The sequence below is a fragment of the Haliaeetus leucocephalus genome, unplaced genomic scaffold, assembly GCF_000737465.1.
Source record: "Haliaeetus leucocephalus isolate CR32 unplaced genomic scaffold, Haliaeetus_leucocephalus-4.0 Scaffold158, whole genome shotgun sequence".
Taxonomy (NCBI): domain Eukaryota; kingdom Metazoa; phylum Chordata; class Aves; order Accipitriformes; family Accipitridae; genus Haliaeetus; species Haliaeetus leucocephalus.
The window spans coordinates 2143114-2160051 of record NW_010972594.1 but is presented as its reverse complement, the minus strand read 5'-3'; the positions used below and the strand labels follow the sequence as shown (position 1 = coordinate 2160051).

General features: G+C 37.4%; 1 protein-coding gene across 5 annotated transcripts in view; it reads left to right on the top strand.

Annotated features, from left to right (window-relative positions):
• AP3S1 (adaptor-related protein complex 3, sigma 1 subunit) overlaps positions 1-16938 on the top strand; it is a 44178-nt gene that overhangs the window by 211 nt on the left and 27029 nt on the right. For 4 of the 5 annotated variants that reach the window (XM_010562354.1, XM_010562355.1, XM_010562352.1 and 1 more), the window contains exons 2-4: positions 3209-3300; positions 5795-5906; positions 14463-14534. In XM_010562354.1, coding sequence (XP_010560656.1) covers positions 3209-3300; positions 5795-5906; positions 14463-14534 — 276 coding nt within the window. The remainder of the gene's footprint in view (positions 1-3208; positions 3301-5794; positions 5907-14462; positions 14535-16938) is intronic. The other variant, XM_010562356.1, reaches the window with a different exon arrangement.

The following is a 16938-nucleotide window of genomic DNA, read 5'->3' as shown; positions in this document are numbered from 1 at the left end:
CCTCCTGGGGCGGCGGGTGTCCTCGGGACCGGCGGTTGCGGGGTGAGGCTGTGGGGGTTGGTAGGCTTTGAGGCAGCGGCGTGGGAGAATGGAGGGTGCCGGGACCTTGTGAGGGCCGTCAGTCGGGGAAACGAGGTTTCGAAGAACGCCGTTTTCCCAGCTAGCGTCGTTTTCACCGGCATTCGTCCTTTAGTAGTACTGGGGGTGAAGGAGGGGAGTCGCGTTCCGCGGCGGAGTCGGCTCTCTGAGCCTGCCTGTGGAAACGCTGCTGTAAGCTCTGCCGTGCTTTCCAGCCCGACTCTCGGCGTGTCTGTGTAGTGCTGCGTGCCTCCGTGCTGGGGCAGGTGTTGGAAGTGGGAAGATGAGTTTTATGGGACTCCCAGGTCCAGTAGGCAGAGCCTTTTCCTTTGGAAACTTTCAGAGTACTATAAGAATACAGTTGAGGTGAAAAAGAAATGTAATGAAACAGAAAGGTATGTTCTTTTGTGCGGGGGAAGGCAAGAAGCAGAGCAGCTCTGAAAGTGCAGCACAAGCACTTGGTCTGAATGAAGAGAAAGCGCAGCCACGGGCAGTTAAGAAACAATGTGGAAACAGTTGATTTAGTTCAAGGCTAAGAGATTTTAAGGTAATGTTCTGATCATGTATTGTGTTTCCTAGCAAATTGGCTCAGCTCAGGTTGGGGGGGTCTTGGGCATTAAAACACAAGAAAACAAGTGATGCTTCCCAGAATTATGTAAACAAAATAATCACCTTCAGTAGTGCTATTACTTACTTGGATTTGTGGCCACTTACTTGCAATTCTGGTTATTACAGAAGTCATATTTAACTTTGTCAGAAGGGACATATCTTACTTCTACATCTTGGAGCAGAAATGATGACTGTGACACTTCAGTTTGCACTGTCAGGCTTTTAATTAAAGGGTGTAACTGATAAGGTCATTGCTGTGGAAGTCTGAATTTGATCCCTTCTCTTTAGAAAGGCAATAGTGGGAAATTCTAGTACAGGTGTTTGAACCTGTTTTCTTCTTTCTCATCAGTGCTGGCTTACCAAGCAGATGTCTTTTGTCTACCGTTTCTAATTTAAAAATTAAAATGGAATATTCTCACCTACACATACTGATAAGCGTTCCCCTTGTGTGCATCCCCACTCTGTTCTTGATCCATTGCAGAGCTACAGTAACTTACTAACAAAGTTTTTTTTTTTTTTTTTTTTTTTACCTGTTACTGTGGAGGTAACAATTAAATAGGTAGATGAAAGACTTTGGAAAGGTATACAAAACTTGCATTCATGTGAAACAGTTAACTTCCATTCTCATTTTCCATTCAAATGTAATTATCTTTTTGTGTCTTCTGTTACTGTTGTGTAATCAAAGTCCTGGGAGGGAGAAGCAGAGGAAGGAGAGGAGTGAATGGCAGGAGGATACCAGATTTTTCTTGCCAACTCCATTCTGCTCTACTACTTTCATAACTGGAATTAGAACAAATAAATCTTCAATGCTGAAAGTAGGGTAATACGTCTGTATACAGAACACCTTGAAATTTTGAAAATGGAATAGCAAATGAAATTAAGAAATTATGTGATGAGGTGATTTCCCTAAAGCTTTGTGGTGCACAGAAACAGATGCAATTGTCTTGATTATCTTTTTGTGTGTGACTTCAGTAAAACAGGTTTATTTGTGGACTTTCTGAAACTTTCACAGACATTAATACCAATTGAACCAGTATTGAGGCAAATCTCAATTTTTTTTCTACAGATGGAATTATCTCCTGCTTTCTAGAGAGATTAGTTTGGTCACATCTGTGAAAGGGGTATTTGTTTGCTTTGTGATACCAAAACTTAAAAAACATGTGTAACTTTTTTCCTTGATATATATGAGAATGGGAAGTGTTTCTACTGCATAAAATGAAGTTAATAATCTTTTGTAATAATTCATGGCAATTAAATAGGAGGACATACATGCTGTGGTTTTATGTTTCAGAATATAGACCTGTGGCCATAATTTCAAAGTTAAAAATAAGTTTCTGAACAACTTTGTCACTAAGGGCAGATTCTGAAAACAAAGGTTTTTTTAATACTCAGTATCTCAGTTTCTTAAGGAAAAAAGAAACATTGTCTCTTTCCTGCTACCATGGAAAATATAGGGGAAGTAATGGAGATAACTGCAGTGGAGCAAGGCAGGCACAATTTAAGGAACACCAACTATAGAAGCAGAGGAACCTGCACTTTATTGCTCTGTGTTTTATGGAGCAATTTACTTCTGCTGGAGATTTTTGCTGATGTCTTTGTGGATTCTAGAGGTTGTTTGTAAAATAATACATGAATTGAAGGTGATGCATGCAAACCACACGGATGCCAGGCTTTGTTTGCTTAGCAGTCACGCAGGGTACTACACTGTTCTAGCTGAAATTGCTTTTAAGGTACATGGCCCAGTTTTGCTCAGAGTGTTTGTTCATATAATGGTTTAAAATGCTGACTTACATGCTTTGGCAGGGATGGGGGCTATTATACTTGATGACTTCAGGGTTCTGTGCTATAAAACAAATGCAGGATTTTAGGAATTGTATCTAAATTTTTTGACTATGGAAATACAGACTTGTTAAAAATGAGTCCACTCTTACAGAAGGGTAGCAAAAGCAAGTGTGCAGGAATGATGGAGTCGCAGTGGGGACTCAAGAAGAGTCAAGCAAATTAAAACTTGGAAGTATTCTTTCCTTCTAGCAGATTAGTAACTTAATGGCTTAGGAGAACCTGTTGCTTATGATGCCATTATGTGTTACGGTTTTTTTAGCTACCCCGCCCCTTCACGCTTTTGAGAATTTTTCCCTCTGTTCGTGGGTGAAAATAGTTTCAAAGCATGTCCGTAGCTGTTGAGGCTATGGTGGAGATACAAAAAATTAGTAATACTTGAAGACTTCCTGTTTGCTTGAAGAAACTATTTTTAGGTTTTTTTTAGCAGTTTCTTAAATACAATCACTTTTTTCACAGTTGTTTCTTAGTAATGTATTCTGCAACTTAACTTGTAAAAATGTCTTTTTGTGTTGAAATGACAAAAACAATATGCAGCTTGTTAATTGGCAGATTTAAGGCTTCAGAAGTAGACAGTTTGAGGGTGCTGAATGTACTTTGTGTTCTATTTATTAGCTCTGTGTGCTATGCATTGTTAATTAATCCATTTCCGCTTGATAGCAAAATATGTTTTCTTTCATAGAGTGAAGATACGCAGCAACAAATTATCAGAGAAACTTTCCATTTAGTATCAAAACGTGATGAAAATGTCTGTAATTTCCTAGAAGGAGGATTGTAAGTATCAAGTTTGAAATAAATGCCCAATACTTACTGGCTAGCAAATATCATTACTGCTGATTGTAATATAACTGTTTTTACAGCTGTAATGTAAATGCCATGTCACTTGAGACATTTTAATACACAAAGAATATTATCATGTTGCACCAGGTATACATATTCTTTACAAACTTAAGCATACATACATGTATCAAAATGATTTAGGCAATAAAACTTATTCTTTCTAGTGCTGTAACTGACAGAGTGCCATATCTAATACTGTATTTGTTTCAGACACAAGTTGGGGAAGAAACAGGCAGATGATACCTAACCAGTTTCCCTATAATAAAGCTAAAGATTTCTAGTCTCATTTGAAGAGGTATTGACATTTGCATACCCACTGAGAAAATTAAAATATTTTGTAGCTGGTGTTTTGGCTTGAGCTCCTAAAATTTGAGTGGACAGCCTCTGATAGTAGGATTTCTCAGCCTTCTTGTCAGGGTTCAGGCTTGCTATATGAACTAGGAAGGAAAAAGTAAGTTGTAAATGCGCTAACTAATGCAATGTCAACCAAGATTTTTTATTAATATAGGTAGAGCAAGGTGGAAGGAAAGCCAGACGTGTCTTCTGTCTCTAGAAGACACACACAAAATATTCCTTCTTGAATCCTCTTGGTTGGTTTTTTAATGTGGTCTTGCTTTAGTTGAAGAGAAGAAATTCTGAAATGGAGAACTGTTTTATTTTGAGATATTAGTCATCAAGAGTAAGTAGTTACAAAGCCACCTTCTAGGAAAAGGAGTCATAATTGATGGAGTAAGATCATGATCTCCAGTTTAAACACAGATGTTGTCATAGCCTGTTAAATACCGTACTTGTGGAAATTTCTAATTACTGCAAGTTAGTATATTAATGCCTAAATTTTCTGTATGCAGAGACAGTTAAATGCTTAGCTGTACTGTGTCAGCTATGATGTCTTCTTTCTGATCAAGATGATTCCTGATTTTTTATTTCATTATTTTTTAAACTAAAATTGTTCTCTTCCAACTACTCAACTGGTGATTCTGTTGTTAGGTTCTTGGAGATGATTTCAAGCTGGACACATGCTGGCTTGAATTCTGTAAGTGAAAGAAGCCATTTGGAGCCTTTTAGAAAAATCACAGCTGTGTAACAGAAAGAAACTAAGGCAGAGGACACAATTCTGGCTTTCCTCCTACTGCTCAATTCCAGAGTTACCATTTCAACATATTTTTTCAGGTGTGGGTGGTTTGTTTGGGTTTTTTTTAAGGACAGGGATCACTTTATAGTTTGCAGTTTACCCCAAAGGCCTCAACAGTTTATATATACTAAGTCTGTACTAAAGTATTTGAAAGAATTGGGTAAGTAAAGCACAAAAAAGGAAACTTTAATTGACATTTCTTTCCACTTTCACATTTGTTTGTAATACTTTTGTCTCGTACTTCTTAACTGTATTTCCCGTTCTTCAGGAACAATCCCCCCTCCCCCCACCCAAGCATTAATGCAAAGCAATGTGCTTAAGCAAAAGTGACCTAAAAGATTTCTTGTTCTTTTTATTTATTGATGTATTCTCTCCCTATGATAGAGGCAGAAACTAAAGGGATGAGTTATGATACACCAAACAGGTGATTCAGTCCTAGTACAGAATTAAGGGAGAATTATGATGTTCATAGCCATGTAGCTTCAGGTTACAAAATATTTTCATTTTGATTTGAGCAGGCCTCCTACTGCTCAAAGCAAATGTCAATGATCTGAAGAACATCTCTTCTTATGATTTATGTACCTTCTTTGGGAGGGCTATAGTAGAAGAGTGGAAGTAAATACCTGTTTAGACCTCCTCTCTTGCTCAGTAACTTGATGATCAGTGAGTCCATAAAAATATAATTGCTTCTGTGACTTTAACATTGCATTGTAAGCTATTGCTTGTCATACAGTCTTATTTCTCAAGATACCAAACATTTTGTAGCACAAGAGTGTTACATGTTCTTGGGAATTAAGTGCAACATAAACCCAGTTCAGGGCTTTTTCTGTAATCCAAATGCCAGTCTGCATTATAGTTTTCTTTTTCTGTTGATGCTCCTCTGAGAAGGGCAGGGAAGGATTCATAGGCATACACTCTGTTAATCTGTAAAGCAGATTAATCCCTGTACAGTGCCCACTAGTCTGTAATGGAAGTACTTTTAATACCCATTTTTTGGTGAAACTAAATGATCTGTTTGAATTGATTTTAATAAAAAGGTGCATCTGTTGATGTAATTGTTATCCATATGGATAACAACAACTGTGCTTGTGTGGTAAATGTAACTTGGGCTGTCTTGGTGCTTAGTTTTCTTCCATTGTAATTATATCACAAAATAAAAGTTGTGATATAGTTAGATTTGGGAAAGCTCCAGCCAGCCATTAACAATAGGCCTCCTATTAACTGAAATAACTGTGAGGATTTGCCCAGCTTATCCTGAGATGCTAACTAAGCTTTCCTGTTTTCTTTCCTGGTTAGATTAATAGGTGGATCTGATAACAAACTAATTTACCGACATTATGCCACCTTGTATTTTGTCTTCTGTGTGGATTCTTCAGAAAGTGAGCTTGGCATTTTAGACCTCATACAAGTAAGTTTTTTTTGCTGCTTTGTTTTTTTTTTTAATAAGTGGAATTCTACTTCTAAGTACCTTAGAACTTCAATATTTAGCTGTATCTTTTTCTGTAATACTTGGAAGCGAAGGTGGCTTTCATACTGTGAACAATGCCCAAAGTGCTGAGTATTAGTTTTAGATTGCTTGCAGTTTTCTGGACTGTCTTTGAAAAAGTTGTTTCCCAAGTTGATGAGAAAGTAAGGAAACAGTTTGTTTGGAACATACTGAACAATCAGCAGCTATTCTTTTTGCTGCAGCTTTTCAAGGCCTTGTTTTGGCTGCAGGTAAAAATGGTGCAGTTCAAACATTCGCTAGGCAAGTTTAGATTGTGAGAACCTTGACACGTAAAGCTCTGTGTGTGTGTGTATACACACATAGACACGCATATATATTCACTACAAATATAAAATGGATTAACACATCCAAAACCTCTTTGAATGAAACTTTCCTTGTTGCTTGTGAGCCTTTGGTCAGATATGCCTTAGAAAATGAGTGCAGATGCTGCCCTAGGCATGTCTTCTGCACTGGAGGGTGGGGTGGGTGGGAAGAGGTGAGGAGAAAGAGAGCCGGTACAGGTTCTTTCTGGATCTCGGTAAGAAAGGCTCGACAACAAAATGGCTTAGTATGATAACTGTTTGATAAAACCGAGTAAGGAGAGGAATCTAGACAGTAAATCTTACACCACTTCAGATGCTGGGCATCTTGTGTTCATGCAGCATCCAATGGAGCCCAGACGGATTTTCCCGCAGTGCACTGTGCAGAGCAGATCCTGTCCATGGAGTGGGGCTCTCCCTTTTTTGGACCTTTGAGTTACTATATAATTTCCTCACAAGAAGACAACTCTGTTCCTAAAGGATGTTCTTATGAGGACATCTTGCTGTGCTTTGAAATACAGAGAAGGCCATGCAGGTGGTGTAATCACCAGTACGGAGTGGGAGCTGCCTGCAGGCTCCTCTGTTACAGTGAGCTGGCTCAGTTTGTCCTGCAGCCAAAGAATTTGTGCAGCACAGCGCAGGGCTGTGCCTGCTCAGGTTAAGTGTTGTGTGGATTACTAACTCCTAAACATGCAACAGCCTCTTGGTCAGGATCGAAACATTCCACTCCTTGATCCACCCACAGTTCACATATCCCAGAGACATTGTAAGTCATAGATTACATTAATAAGATAGAAGCTTGTGTCGTGGTTTAACGCCAGCCAGCAACTAAGCACCACACAGCCGCTCACTCACTCCCCCCCCCTCCAGTGGGATGGGGGAGAAAATCGGGAAAAGAAGTAAAACTCGTGGGTTGAGATAAGAACAGTTTAATAGAACAGAAAAGAAGAAACTAATAATCATAATGATAACACTAATAAAATGACAACAGTAGTAATAAAAGGATTGAAATGTACAAATGATGCGCAGGGCAATTGCTCACCACCTGCCGACCGACACCCAGCCAGTCCCTGAGTGGCGAATCCCTGCCCCCCCCCTTCCCAGTTCCTAAACTAGATGGGACGTCCCATGGTATGGAATACCCAGTTGGCCAGTTCGGGTCAGCTGCCCTGGCTGTGTCCTGTGCCAACTTCTTGTGCCCCTCCAGCTTTCTCGCTGGCTGGGCATGAGAAGCTGAAAAATCCTTGACTATAGTCTAAACACTACTGAGCAACAACTGAAAATGTCAGTGTTATCAACATTCTTCACATACTGAACTCAAAACATAGCACTGTACCAGCTACTAGGAAGACAGTTAACTCTATCCCAGCTGAAACCAGGACACTTGTCAAGCCTAGTAGAGCAGACACGGCCTGTTCAAGATCACTAACTCCTCAAATACGTTGTCTTCTGCATGGCTGCCAATACAGCATGTATGATTTAAACTGTTAAATATGTGTGTATCAACTCAGCAACAAAAATAATTTCTGTATTACAAACACTTACGTCAAGAGAACTCTGGCTACACCGGTGATTTTCAACTTAAAATTTGCGCATAAACAATTTCACTGAGGATTGTTAGTGTAGTCAGATGTGACAAAAAATAGTTTCACACCATGAAGTGATGTATGCCATTACATAAAATGGGTCTCATATATATATATATATGTGTATGATTCACTTACTGTTAAGCCTTTCAAAAGCTTGCACATCAAGAGAATTTATTTATTACATAAGTAAAATCTGTGGTAACCTGAGACATGAGCCTGTATCTATATATTATTTCACTGCAGAAAGCACTGTGAGCCTTAAAGGCTTCACAGTTCCCTGCAGACCTTTCTTGGAGCTGAATAGCTTCTCATAGTCACCTATTGGTGTTCAGAACTGCTCTTCAGTGTTTAGTGCTCTTCTCGACAGTAGATACAAATTGTATTTCCAAGTGGCTGTGTGGGTAGCAGGGAAGGAAACACTTTTTTCTAGATTTTTATATCATCTTTGGTCATAGAAACATTCTGCAATATGTGAACTGTGCAAGTTACTGAGTGAGGTATACAATGGCCTTACCTGTTTTTAGCAGTTTGTTGTACAGAGTTGCTTAGTTGCTTGTTGCATAGTCTGTCTTCTTACTTGGAAGTGCTAAAATATTTATAAACTGAGAAAAGAAGCATATTAATATTTCATGTGACTTAGGGATACTTTTCAGATAAAGTGGATATTATAGTATCTTGTGTTTAATCAGATAATAAGGATAGGAAAGACTATCTCGGTCAATTGTCTGACCTGTTACATTTTGCAGGGCCACTATGCAAGTTCAGCTAAGATTTTATTTGTTATGGTATATTAAAAACGTAACATCAGTAGCTTCTAGGTATTTCCAGTTACACAGTGTAACCTAAATTTTACTTTAAGATGTTGAAGCAAATTGCTTGAGCTTACTACTGCCTATATTTATTTAGCCCTCAAACTCTCTGAATCAGGGATATACTAAACTTTTCTCTAAATTGTGTTGCTTCTTGTGCCAGAAGTACTTCGATGGATTTCAGTCTCTCAGTTTTTATATTTCACATCTTTTCCCTTATGCCCTGGTGTTTAATTACATGCCAGTATAATTACTTGAAGGAAGCAGAAATAGTAGAAATGCTATTTCTATTTCTAGAAATACTTTACTTTTTTCTGACCCATATGATTTTGAGTATAAATACAGTCTCACCACAGTACCTGCAGCTGTTCAGTATTCTCATTTCTCTAGATGATTGTAATTCAACCATTTGATCATAGCAGAAAGTATACACAGATTAATTAAACATTTTTCATTTCCAGTCTAGCTCACAAGGAAGATCTGTTTAATCCTCTTAGCAATAGCAATCAGAATTAAATGTATCTTACATTGGAAAAGCACCCTCAGAAAGTTTATTATTACATCTCAACCCCAAGTGCAATTCAGGCTGGCAGTATATAGACATACATCTACTCAAGCAAATAAGCTTTGTCTGGTTTTTATTGAGAAGTGTTGAACTGTCTTCATACATCTTTGTTTACTATAGTTCAGAGACAACACGGGTAACAGCCATCTGGAGTTTGTTATGAATCATACATATACTGAATTGTTTAAAAAAGTAGTTGTGTAGAGGGCCAGTTTATGATCTCATGAAAATAAACTGGTGAAATGAACCTAGAACTCAGTCTAGCACTTAAAGGTTTTCTGTCTTGTAAACTGTATAAATCTATAGTGGATTAGATTATATATGGCAGTCTGCAGTTCTTTTCTGCATAAAGTTTTTTTTGTAATAGATAAGATACTGCTGTGAAGGCCACTTAGATCACCATTAAGTCAGAGCTGTTTCACAGGTAAGTCTTCTTGGTTCAGGCCTAATGAATACACTGCATGTGTTACAAATCGCAGACTCTGCCTCAGATTTCATACTGTGTTCAAACTAGACGTGTTTGAACTCAGGCAAATTCATACTGTTAATTTTTGTCTGTTTTTTTTTTTTTTAATACAAACACAAGATTCTATTTATTGTTTTTTTATTAATTGGATGGGAGATAGGTCAGCATCTGTGCTACGCTTGGTAGGTTTTGTAGTCTTTTGGATTCAGTGTGAATTATGTCACAAGTTGTAGCTATTTTAGACTCTTCTCATTAGCCTGTGAAGTGTAAGGCTATAGCACGTGGAAATAAAGTATGTAATGAAATATAAATAGCTGTAGACTGCCATGAGGAGAAATTGAGTGACATTTACAATGGTACCTAACTGTCTTACGAACCTAAAAGCCTATGTCAACTCTAAGCATTTTTGAGGATTTTAGCCCATTGCTGTACTTCCAAGACATGTTGACTAAGTAAGCAGCTAAATCTGTGAGATCAGTCTTCCACGAAAAGTTGCATATAGGCTTGCAAGGTAACGTTGTTCAGTAAGTTGCATATGGGAAATGCAGTGCAGTTCATGAAAGATGTTTTTCTCGGTTCCTAAAGATAAATCATCCTGACCAGAGATGCTTTTATGCTAATTAAATAAAAAAAGAAGAGGCATATGTCTGGTTTACCTATTTTGGCAGAAAAATCTCTAACTAGTTCTCAGTTAACATGATTAATTTATTTTAGAGTTGGGTGGAAAGTAAAGGGCAGGAATTAAGAACAAAAAGAACATTTTGACCTAAAAAGCCTTATTGGTAATGCATTAAGCCTATAGGTAGGTCTGCTTGAAAGACCTAACACACTTCTGTTTTGACTAATCAGCAGGACTTGTACAGTCTTTCCCTTTGCCCAACTGTTACCTTGGCATTCTCTGTATAATCTATGAGTAGTTTAAAAAAAAATTATTGAAAGAAAACTGGGATGTCAGTGTAAGTGTGGGAAAACGCAGCGGCTGCTCCAAGGATTTCCCAATTAGAAAGGCTGTGTAAACACTATTTGATTTCATGTGCTTGCAATCATATGTGAACGATGACTTAGAGCAGAAGAGAAACTAGTCTTGTGTATGGAGAACTGGCTATATGATCGGACTGTTATGTTCTAAACTAGTTGGAGTCTCAAGTAGCATTTGAACTGTCAAAAGCAGTGAAGGAGAGGACTCTCCATGGGCAGATTAAATTAATTCTGTCTTGAGGTTTGCCATTGCTGTTTAGCCTAGGAAGAAGGATGGGATGTTCTTGATATGAGTAGCTCCTGTTGGTTTTACTTCATTTTTTGTACCTGCTTTTGTTAGTATTTGACATTATCTAGCATCAGATGCATTTAATTGATAGGTGTTCTGATTTTTCTGCTAGCCTTGTTATCTTCCCAATATTAATGTATATTTTATTCCTTTGTTGTCTTGTTTGCCTAATTAAAAAATGAGCCCTTTGGGGTAAAGGTGGTATTTTACGTTTGAAATATTACTGAGTATAGGAAGCTCCTTGCTTGTGTATATCCAATAACAATATGGTATTTTCATTCATGTACTTTACTCTCCAGGTGTGTATCTGGCTTTATTAAAGCATATTTACTACAAAAGAAAGGTGTGGGTTCTTTCCCTTTTTTTTTTTTTTCTGTTTACTTGCATAGAGATGTGCATAGTTTTTTCTTTAAAGATAATGATTTCAAAAATGAAGCACAAGGGGGAGCTAGTAATTCATTGTGCATGCATCTTTATATTCCTGCTATTTGACTCATTTATTTATGTTTATTTTCCAAGAACATCACAAGGTGCTTTTGAACTGATGTGTGGTGTGTTTGTGTCCCGAAATAATTGGTGTGTTTTCTCTTCTGATTATTTTGATCTACAAGTCTGCAGCATCTGAAGTAATTACTGAACTACATAAATTCTAGCACTGCTTGCCATAGTGTGCAATTCATTTGACTCTCAAGTAAAAATATCATGAAAATGGCTCTAATTTTATTTGGAGGCATCTTAAAACAGGTCGAAGAATATTAGTCAAAAAAAATCTAGTTTACCTTGTAGACTAATGCTTTTAAAGACCAGTTATTTGTAGTAGACGTATACCTTGTCAGTGCTGGCATTACTCTTGAGTGAACTCTTCATCATGAATGGAAGATTGAGGAACTTTCTGTAGTTTCCATGAGAAATCCTTAGCCGGTGAAAAATCTCTCTGAAGAATACTCAGTGCCAGCTGATTTCCCTTAGATTAAAAAATGCTTGCTTTGCATTACTGGTCATGCATTGCAAACAGAGATCTGTGAGTTCAGTCTGTGGTGGTGTCACCATGTAATGGGTAAAGGTTTAAAAGTAACCGTTGTAACTGTGAATCAAGTGTTGTTGCAGGAGAAACCCTAGTTACTGGAAGAAGGTCACAGAAATAAAACTGTGTTGTCAGTGTGTGGGCATACATATGGCTACTAAATACACATATCTGTGGGGGCCTTTTTGGAAGATTTTTGAGTTTTAGTTTTTAATGTGTTCCTTTGTTTTCCAAGGAACTAGGTGGATGTCAAAGTCAGAGTATGTAAATTTGTGTGCAAACTTGGTGATGTATATGTGGAATATCTTCTTTTCTTTCAAAAATAGTGTCAAACTGTTAGCTCTTGTAACTGAAACCTTTGGATAAAGGTTACGTTTACACTCTATTTCCGATCTTCTTCCTGCAGCTAATACCAAACAGCACTGTCCTTGTAACCGCATTCTCCTAAGGTACAAGGAAAGTAAGAGAATGTCTGTGGTCATTTGTCTTGCTGCACATAGTTGTGAACTGTGTAATTTGTTCTGCTTAACATACAAGTTCTATGTTTGCTCGTATCCCTTCTTTATAGTACGTGTTATTATCAAAACAAATTAACAAATACTTGAAGAAAAAAAAAAGATGTGGTTCACTTAGCTTCAGTGTAATTTAACAGAAGCATATTCATTTACTTAGTTAACTGTTGTCAGTGAACCTTACTGTCTTGAGTCTGCCTGTGAAAATGCTCTATGTTCCTAGTTTAAGTTATGAATTGGTATTTGGTGTTAAAGTATAATCCTTGTTCTAAATGCATGGAACATCAGTTAGGTGTAGTTTGACTTTAAAATGGAGATTGATAATACTAGTAATAGCAACAGCAGAGTGTGATCCTCTTTATGGTGTAAGCAGGATCTGAGACTGGGGATTCAGATGTAAAAGTAATCTTTCTTGATATGCAAGGTAGACAACTGGAAATGGCTGATGTCAAGCAGACCTGTTTCACTGGGTCTGTAGACATAAATATGTATCTATAGAAGCAGCCCTTTTATCAACTTTATTTTTGTCAGCAGAACATGGCTTCTCATTCCTGTTTTCTTGGGCCTAGGTAGTCTGAAATCTGGTTCCTCTCAAAGACTAAGATGGGATTAATAAACTGTGTTGAAAAGAGAGAGAATCAAAACGAGGTGTTTGACTTCTTCCATATTGCTGCTATAAGGTTTGAGTTTAGAATTGCAAAAAAAATAATTTAGATACAGTGACAATATTAAATGCATATTGTGACAAAACGGCCTTGAAACATATAAAAACTGAGATTAAAATTTCCTACAAGTTGCAGCTTATTTACTAGTCATTAATAAATAATCAGTAAATTCTTACAGAAATTCTTTTTAATTTTGAGGACCCTAAGCTCTCAAACTCAAGCATGTGTTTAACTTACAGGTCTTGACACATCTCATCTAGGTCAGTAGGAGTTATCCCTTGCATAAAGGGAACTGTGTTTATACCTCTCTAACACTGGATGGAGTCTTTGTTAGCACTCGCCACAAGCGCATAGTGATTGGCATTCAGGAGCTTCGGGAGTGCAAGTACAATAATCTTTTCATTGTCTGGCCTAATTGGGGGCTGTGATGCTCTTAGGTTACCAAAACTGGCTAACACAAGGAGGAAGGAATCTGTTACAGAAGTACCCAAAGCAGGGTAACGTGCTGTCCTTATCCAGCAGACATCATCAGTGGCTGGACTTCAGCAGCTGCTTGGATTTTTCTGCTTTGTGCACTTACATTCTAGATTCAGGGAGGAGTTATTTGCCTGGGTACAAACTGCTGGACTTTTCTAAATTTTATGTGGTGGTATGCCTGACAGGATAAGCAGGTGTGATATTAAGACAGCTACCTCTTTCCTTGGTCCATCCTGAATTCAGCAGGTCTAAACCGGGTGAAAACTGCTGTACTGTTACTGGAAGCCGTAATGCTGACAAACTTGCATGATGCTGACAGTTTGCATTGCACATGTGTCTCTGTGTGTCAAAGTTAACAGTCATCTGGTTAACTGGGAGATGCCTGCAATGTAGTAGTTTTTAAAAATAGTAATAATAATGAAGAAAACTAGCTGATTTTTTGCTTAGTAATTGGGTTCTAATGAAATGGAAGACTTTGAATCACGGCTGAGAAAATTGTAGCATAGATGATGTTACTGTTTTTTCAAGATGCAGCTATTGTTTAAAACTGTGTGACTTTTTAGCAGAGTTATAACATAACTGACTTGTGCATACAGTTTTGCCCTCTACAGATAACATACTGTTGGCATAACAATGTTAACCACATAATTTCTATAGATGCTTTTAATGCCTTAAAATCTGCCCAGTGTTTATTTTCTGTATTTGCTTTTGTTAAACCTCACACCTAATGGAACTACTGAGTTTCTGATAAAGCTTGACCTCTGGCTTTTTTTCCTCTTTGCAGGTATTTGTGGAAACACTAGACAAATGTTTTGAAAATGTCTGTGAACTGGATTTAATTTTCCATGTAGACAAGGTACTGTGGTGAGCTCCTGTAATATTTCTTGTCAACTAAAATGTTTGGTTCAACTGATACTTGGTATTAAACTCTGCAGTGATTCTACTTTTATTGTCAGTGAAATCCAGACAGTTTCTATCAACATTATTTTTAAGACTTGAAGGCTATGGTGGAACGTGTCTTTCTGAGCAAAAATAAAATAACGTGGGAGATTTGCATAGTGTTATTGCACATATAATTGTCAAATTGGAGACGTGAATATTCTCAGAGTAGGACTTAGTTTCGAGAAATAATTTGTTCTATTTTGTTTATTGTTAGGTGTTACATTACTCAGAACTGAAATTGTCACAGGATTTTCCAGTTAAGGCTGGCAGTTGCTTTTCAAATGCTACGATTATGTAATTTAAGTGCTGTGTGGTTCTTTCTCTTCTAAATCTCAAACAGACATTATGTCTTTTTTCAAACATTTAGAGACAGTCTTGTTTGAATATTCCTGGCTATCAGGAACAAGTGTTTTATTAATCTAGGTTTGAGAAATGCTATTACTGTAGTAATCTGTCATTTAGAAGGACATTGGCACCTCTTGGTGTAATACCTAAAATGCTGAGAATTAAATACACAGAATTTATTCCTTCAGTTGCAATTTGTGCCTACTGTTGTTTTCTGTGCAGTCACCTTTCCCCATCTGTGAACATCTTTTTGCCATGACAGCAAACTATGCCAAGGAAAATAAGACAAAAATCACTGAAGGTGGACTAAAAATAGTAACAAGTTAAGTATCTGAAATAACCATTTGGAACTGACTTGGTTTGTTTCAAAATCAGGAAGTTCTTTTGGAAGAAACATTTGTACCTTGACCAGACAGTGACATGCAAATGACGTTGAGTAGGTGTTTGAACTGATGCCCTGCTCATGACAAGTGGTTAGGATTTCTAGCCTGACTGGAACATGTTGGCTGTTTCCATAATGGCAAAGTACAAAGGAATTTGAGTGGTTTATATATTGGCTTCTGAGCTTGAAGAACGCAATTACTGTAGCTGTTTTGTGGCAAGGAGTTTGATCTTTATCTTTAGCTGCAGAATACTTGTGCTGCTATGCAATCCAAGCTGTTGCTCTGTAGCATGTTTCATTCAGTAGCATTCCTTAACATAAGTAGTCTTTTACACTTCACAGAAGAAACATCTTCCTGATAAAATGTTGAGAACTGGGGTGCTTTAAAATGTTAAATTTCTCAAGAATGTTTTACTTTGTTTTGGGCATGAGATGGTATTTTCTTCTTGAAAACTATTTGTCAAAGGGAAGCCAAGATTTAAGTGTTTCATTTGATTTACTAAAAACTGCATGAGAATCCCATTAAATGTTTAGGCTAGAACTTTCAAACTGAGGAAAATGTGAGCCCTAAATACTAATTAGATATTTTAGCAAAAGTTACCCATTTTTAAAGTAAAAGGTAAGTGAAACCTTGTGTTAAAAATTTTTTTGAACATGGTATTAATCAGTGCAGTGATTTTTAACTTGAGCATAAGTCGTCAAAAGAATACAATACAGAAAGCTGAACTTCTGCAGTAATGCAAAGCTACTACCAGCAGTACAGTAGTATTAGTTGTGCAGTTGTGACTGATCTGATGTCATCTCCATTCTTTTTTTTTTTCTTTTTCTCCAGTGTAATTGGTTTGTAAGAATTACTTTATACCATAACAGAGGATCAAAACATTTGATTTGGTACAGTTTAAGTTCATTAGTAGTGTAGATCTATCAGAAAAAACCAGTATCTATGAGAATGAAGTTACAGCATTAAATTCTCTTTAAACTGCTGATAAGGTCACCTTGTCAAGAAGCAAAATGCGTTGAGGCTTCTGAGTTAAAACATATCAACTTTCTTTTGTCAGATATTTGTGGCCTGGCTTGTTAATGGATTTCAAGTGTGCAGTAGGGAAAACCAGCAACTGCTGCTGGATGTTTGGTCTAGACAGAATCTTAGTTATAGTGGATGCTTACATGTGGGACCTGTTTGGGGTGACACACTTCAAATATTTGTAGTTTGAGAGGTCTGGTGTTGAGAAAAGTGGGGATTGGCTAATTAATTTGGATGAGAGTTGATCTGTGTCTTCAGCTCTCGATGGAATTGTGGAAGGTGACTTTTTTCCAATCACCTTGCTTGAACTACCTAAAAACCAAGAAATACCTTTCGTGTAAAAAATGATGTAGCATGTAAAAGAGTTAAACTATGTAATCTCAACAGCTGTTGCCTCTTTAGTAGCATTTTATGTGGCATTTCTAGAAGGAAACATTTACCTTCATCAGGCTGCCATCATTATACTGGACCCAGTGATGGCTTATAGTAACCTGCAGGCAAGAGAGATGCTTATTCAAGAAGGGTATTGGTATAGTACTAAGAATTAACTTGGAGAATGGAATATAG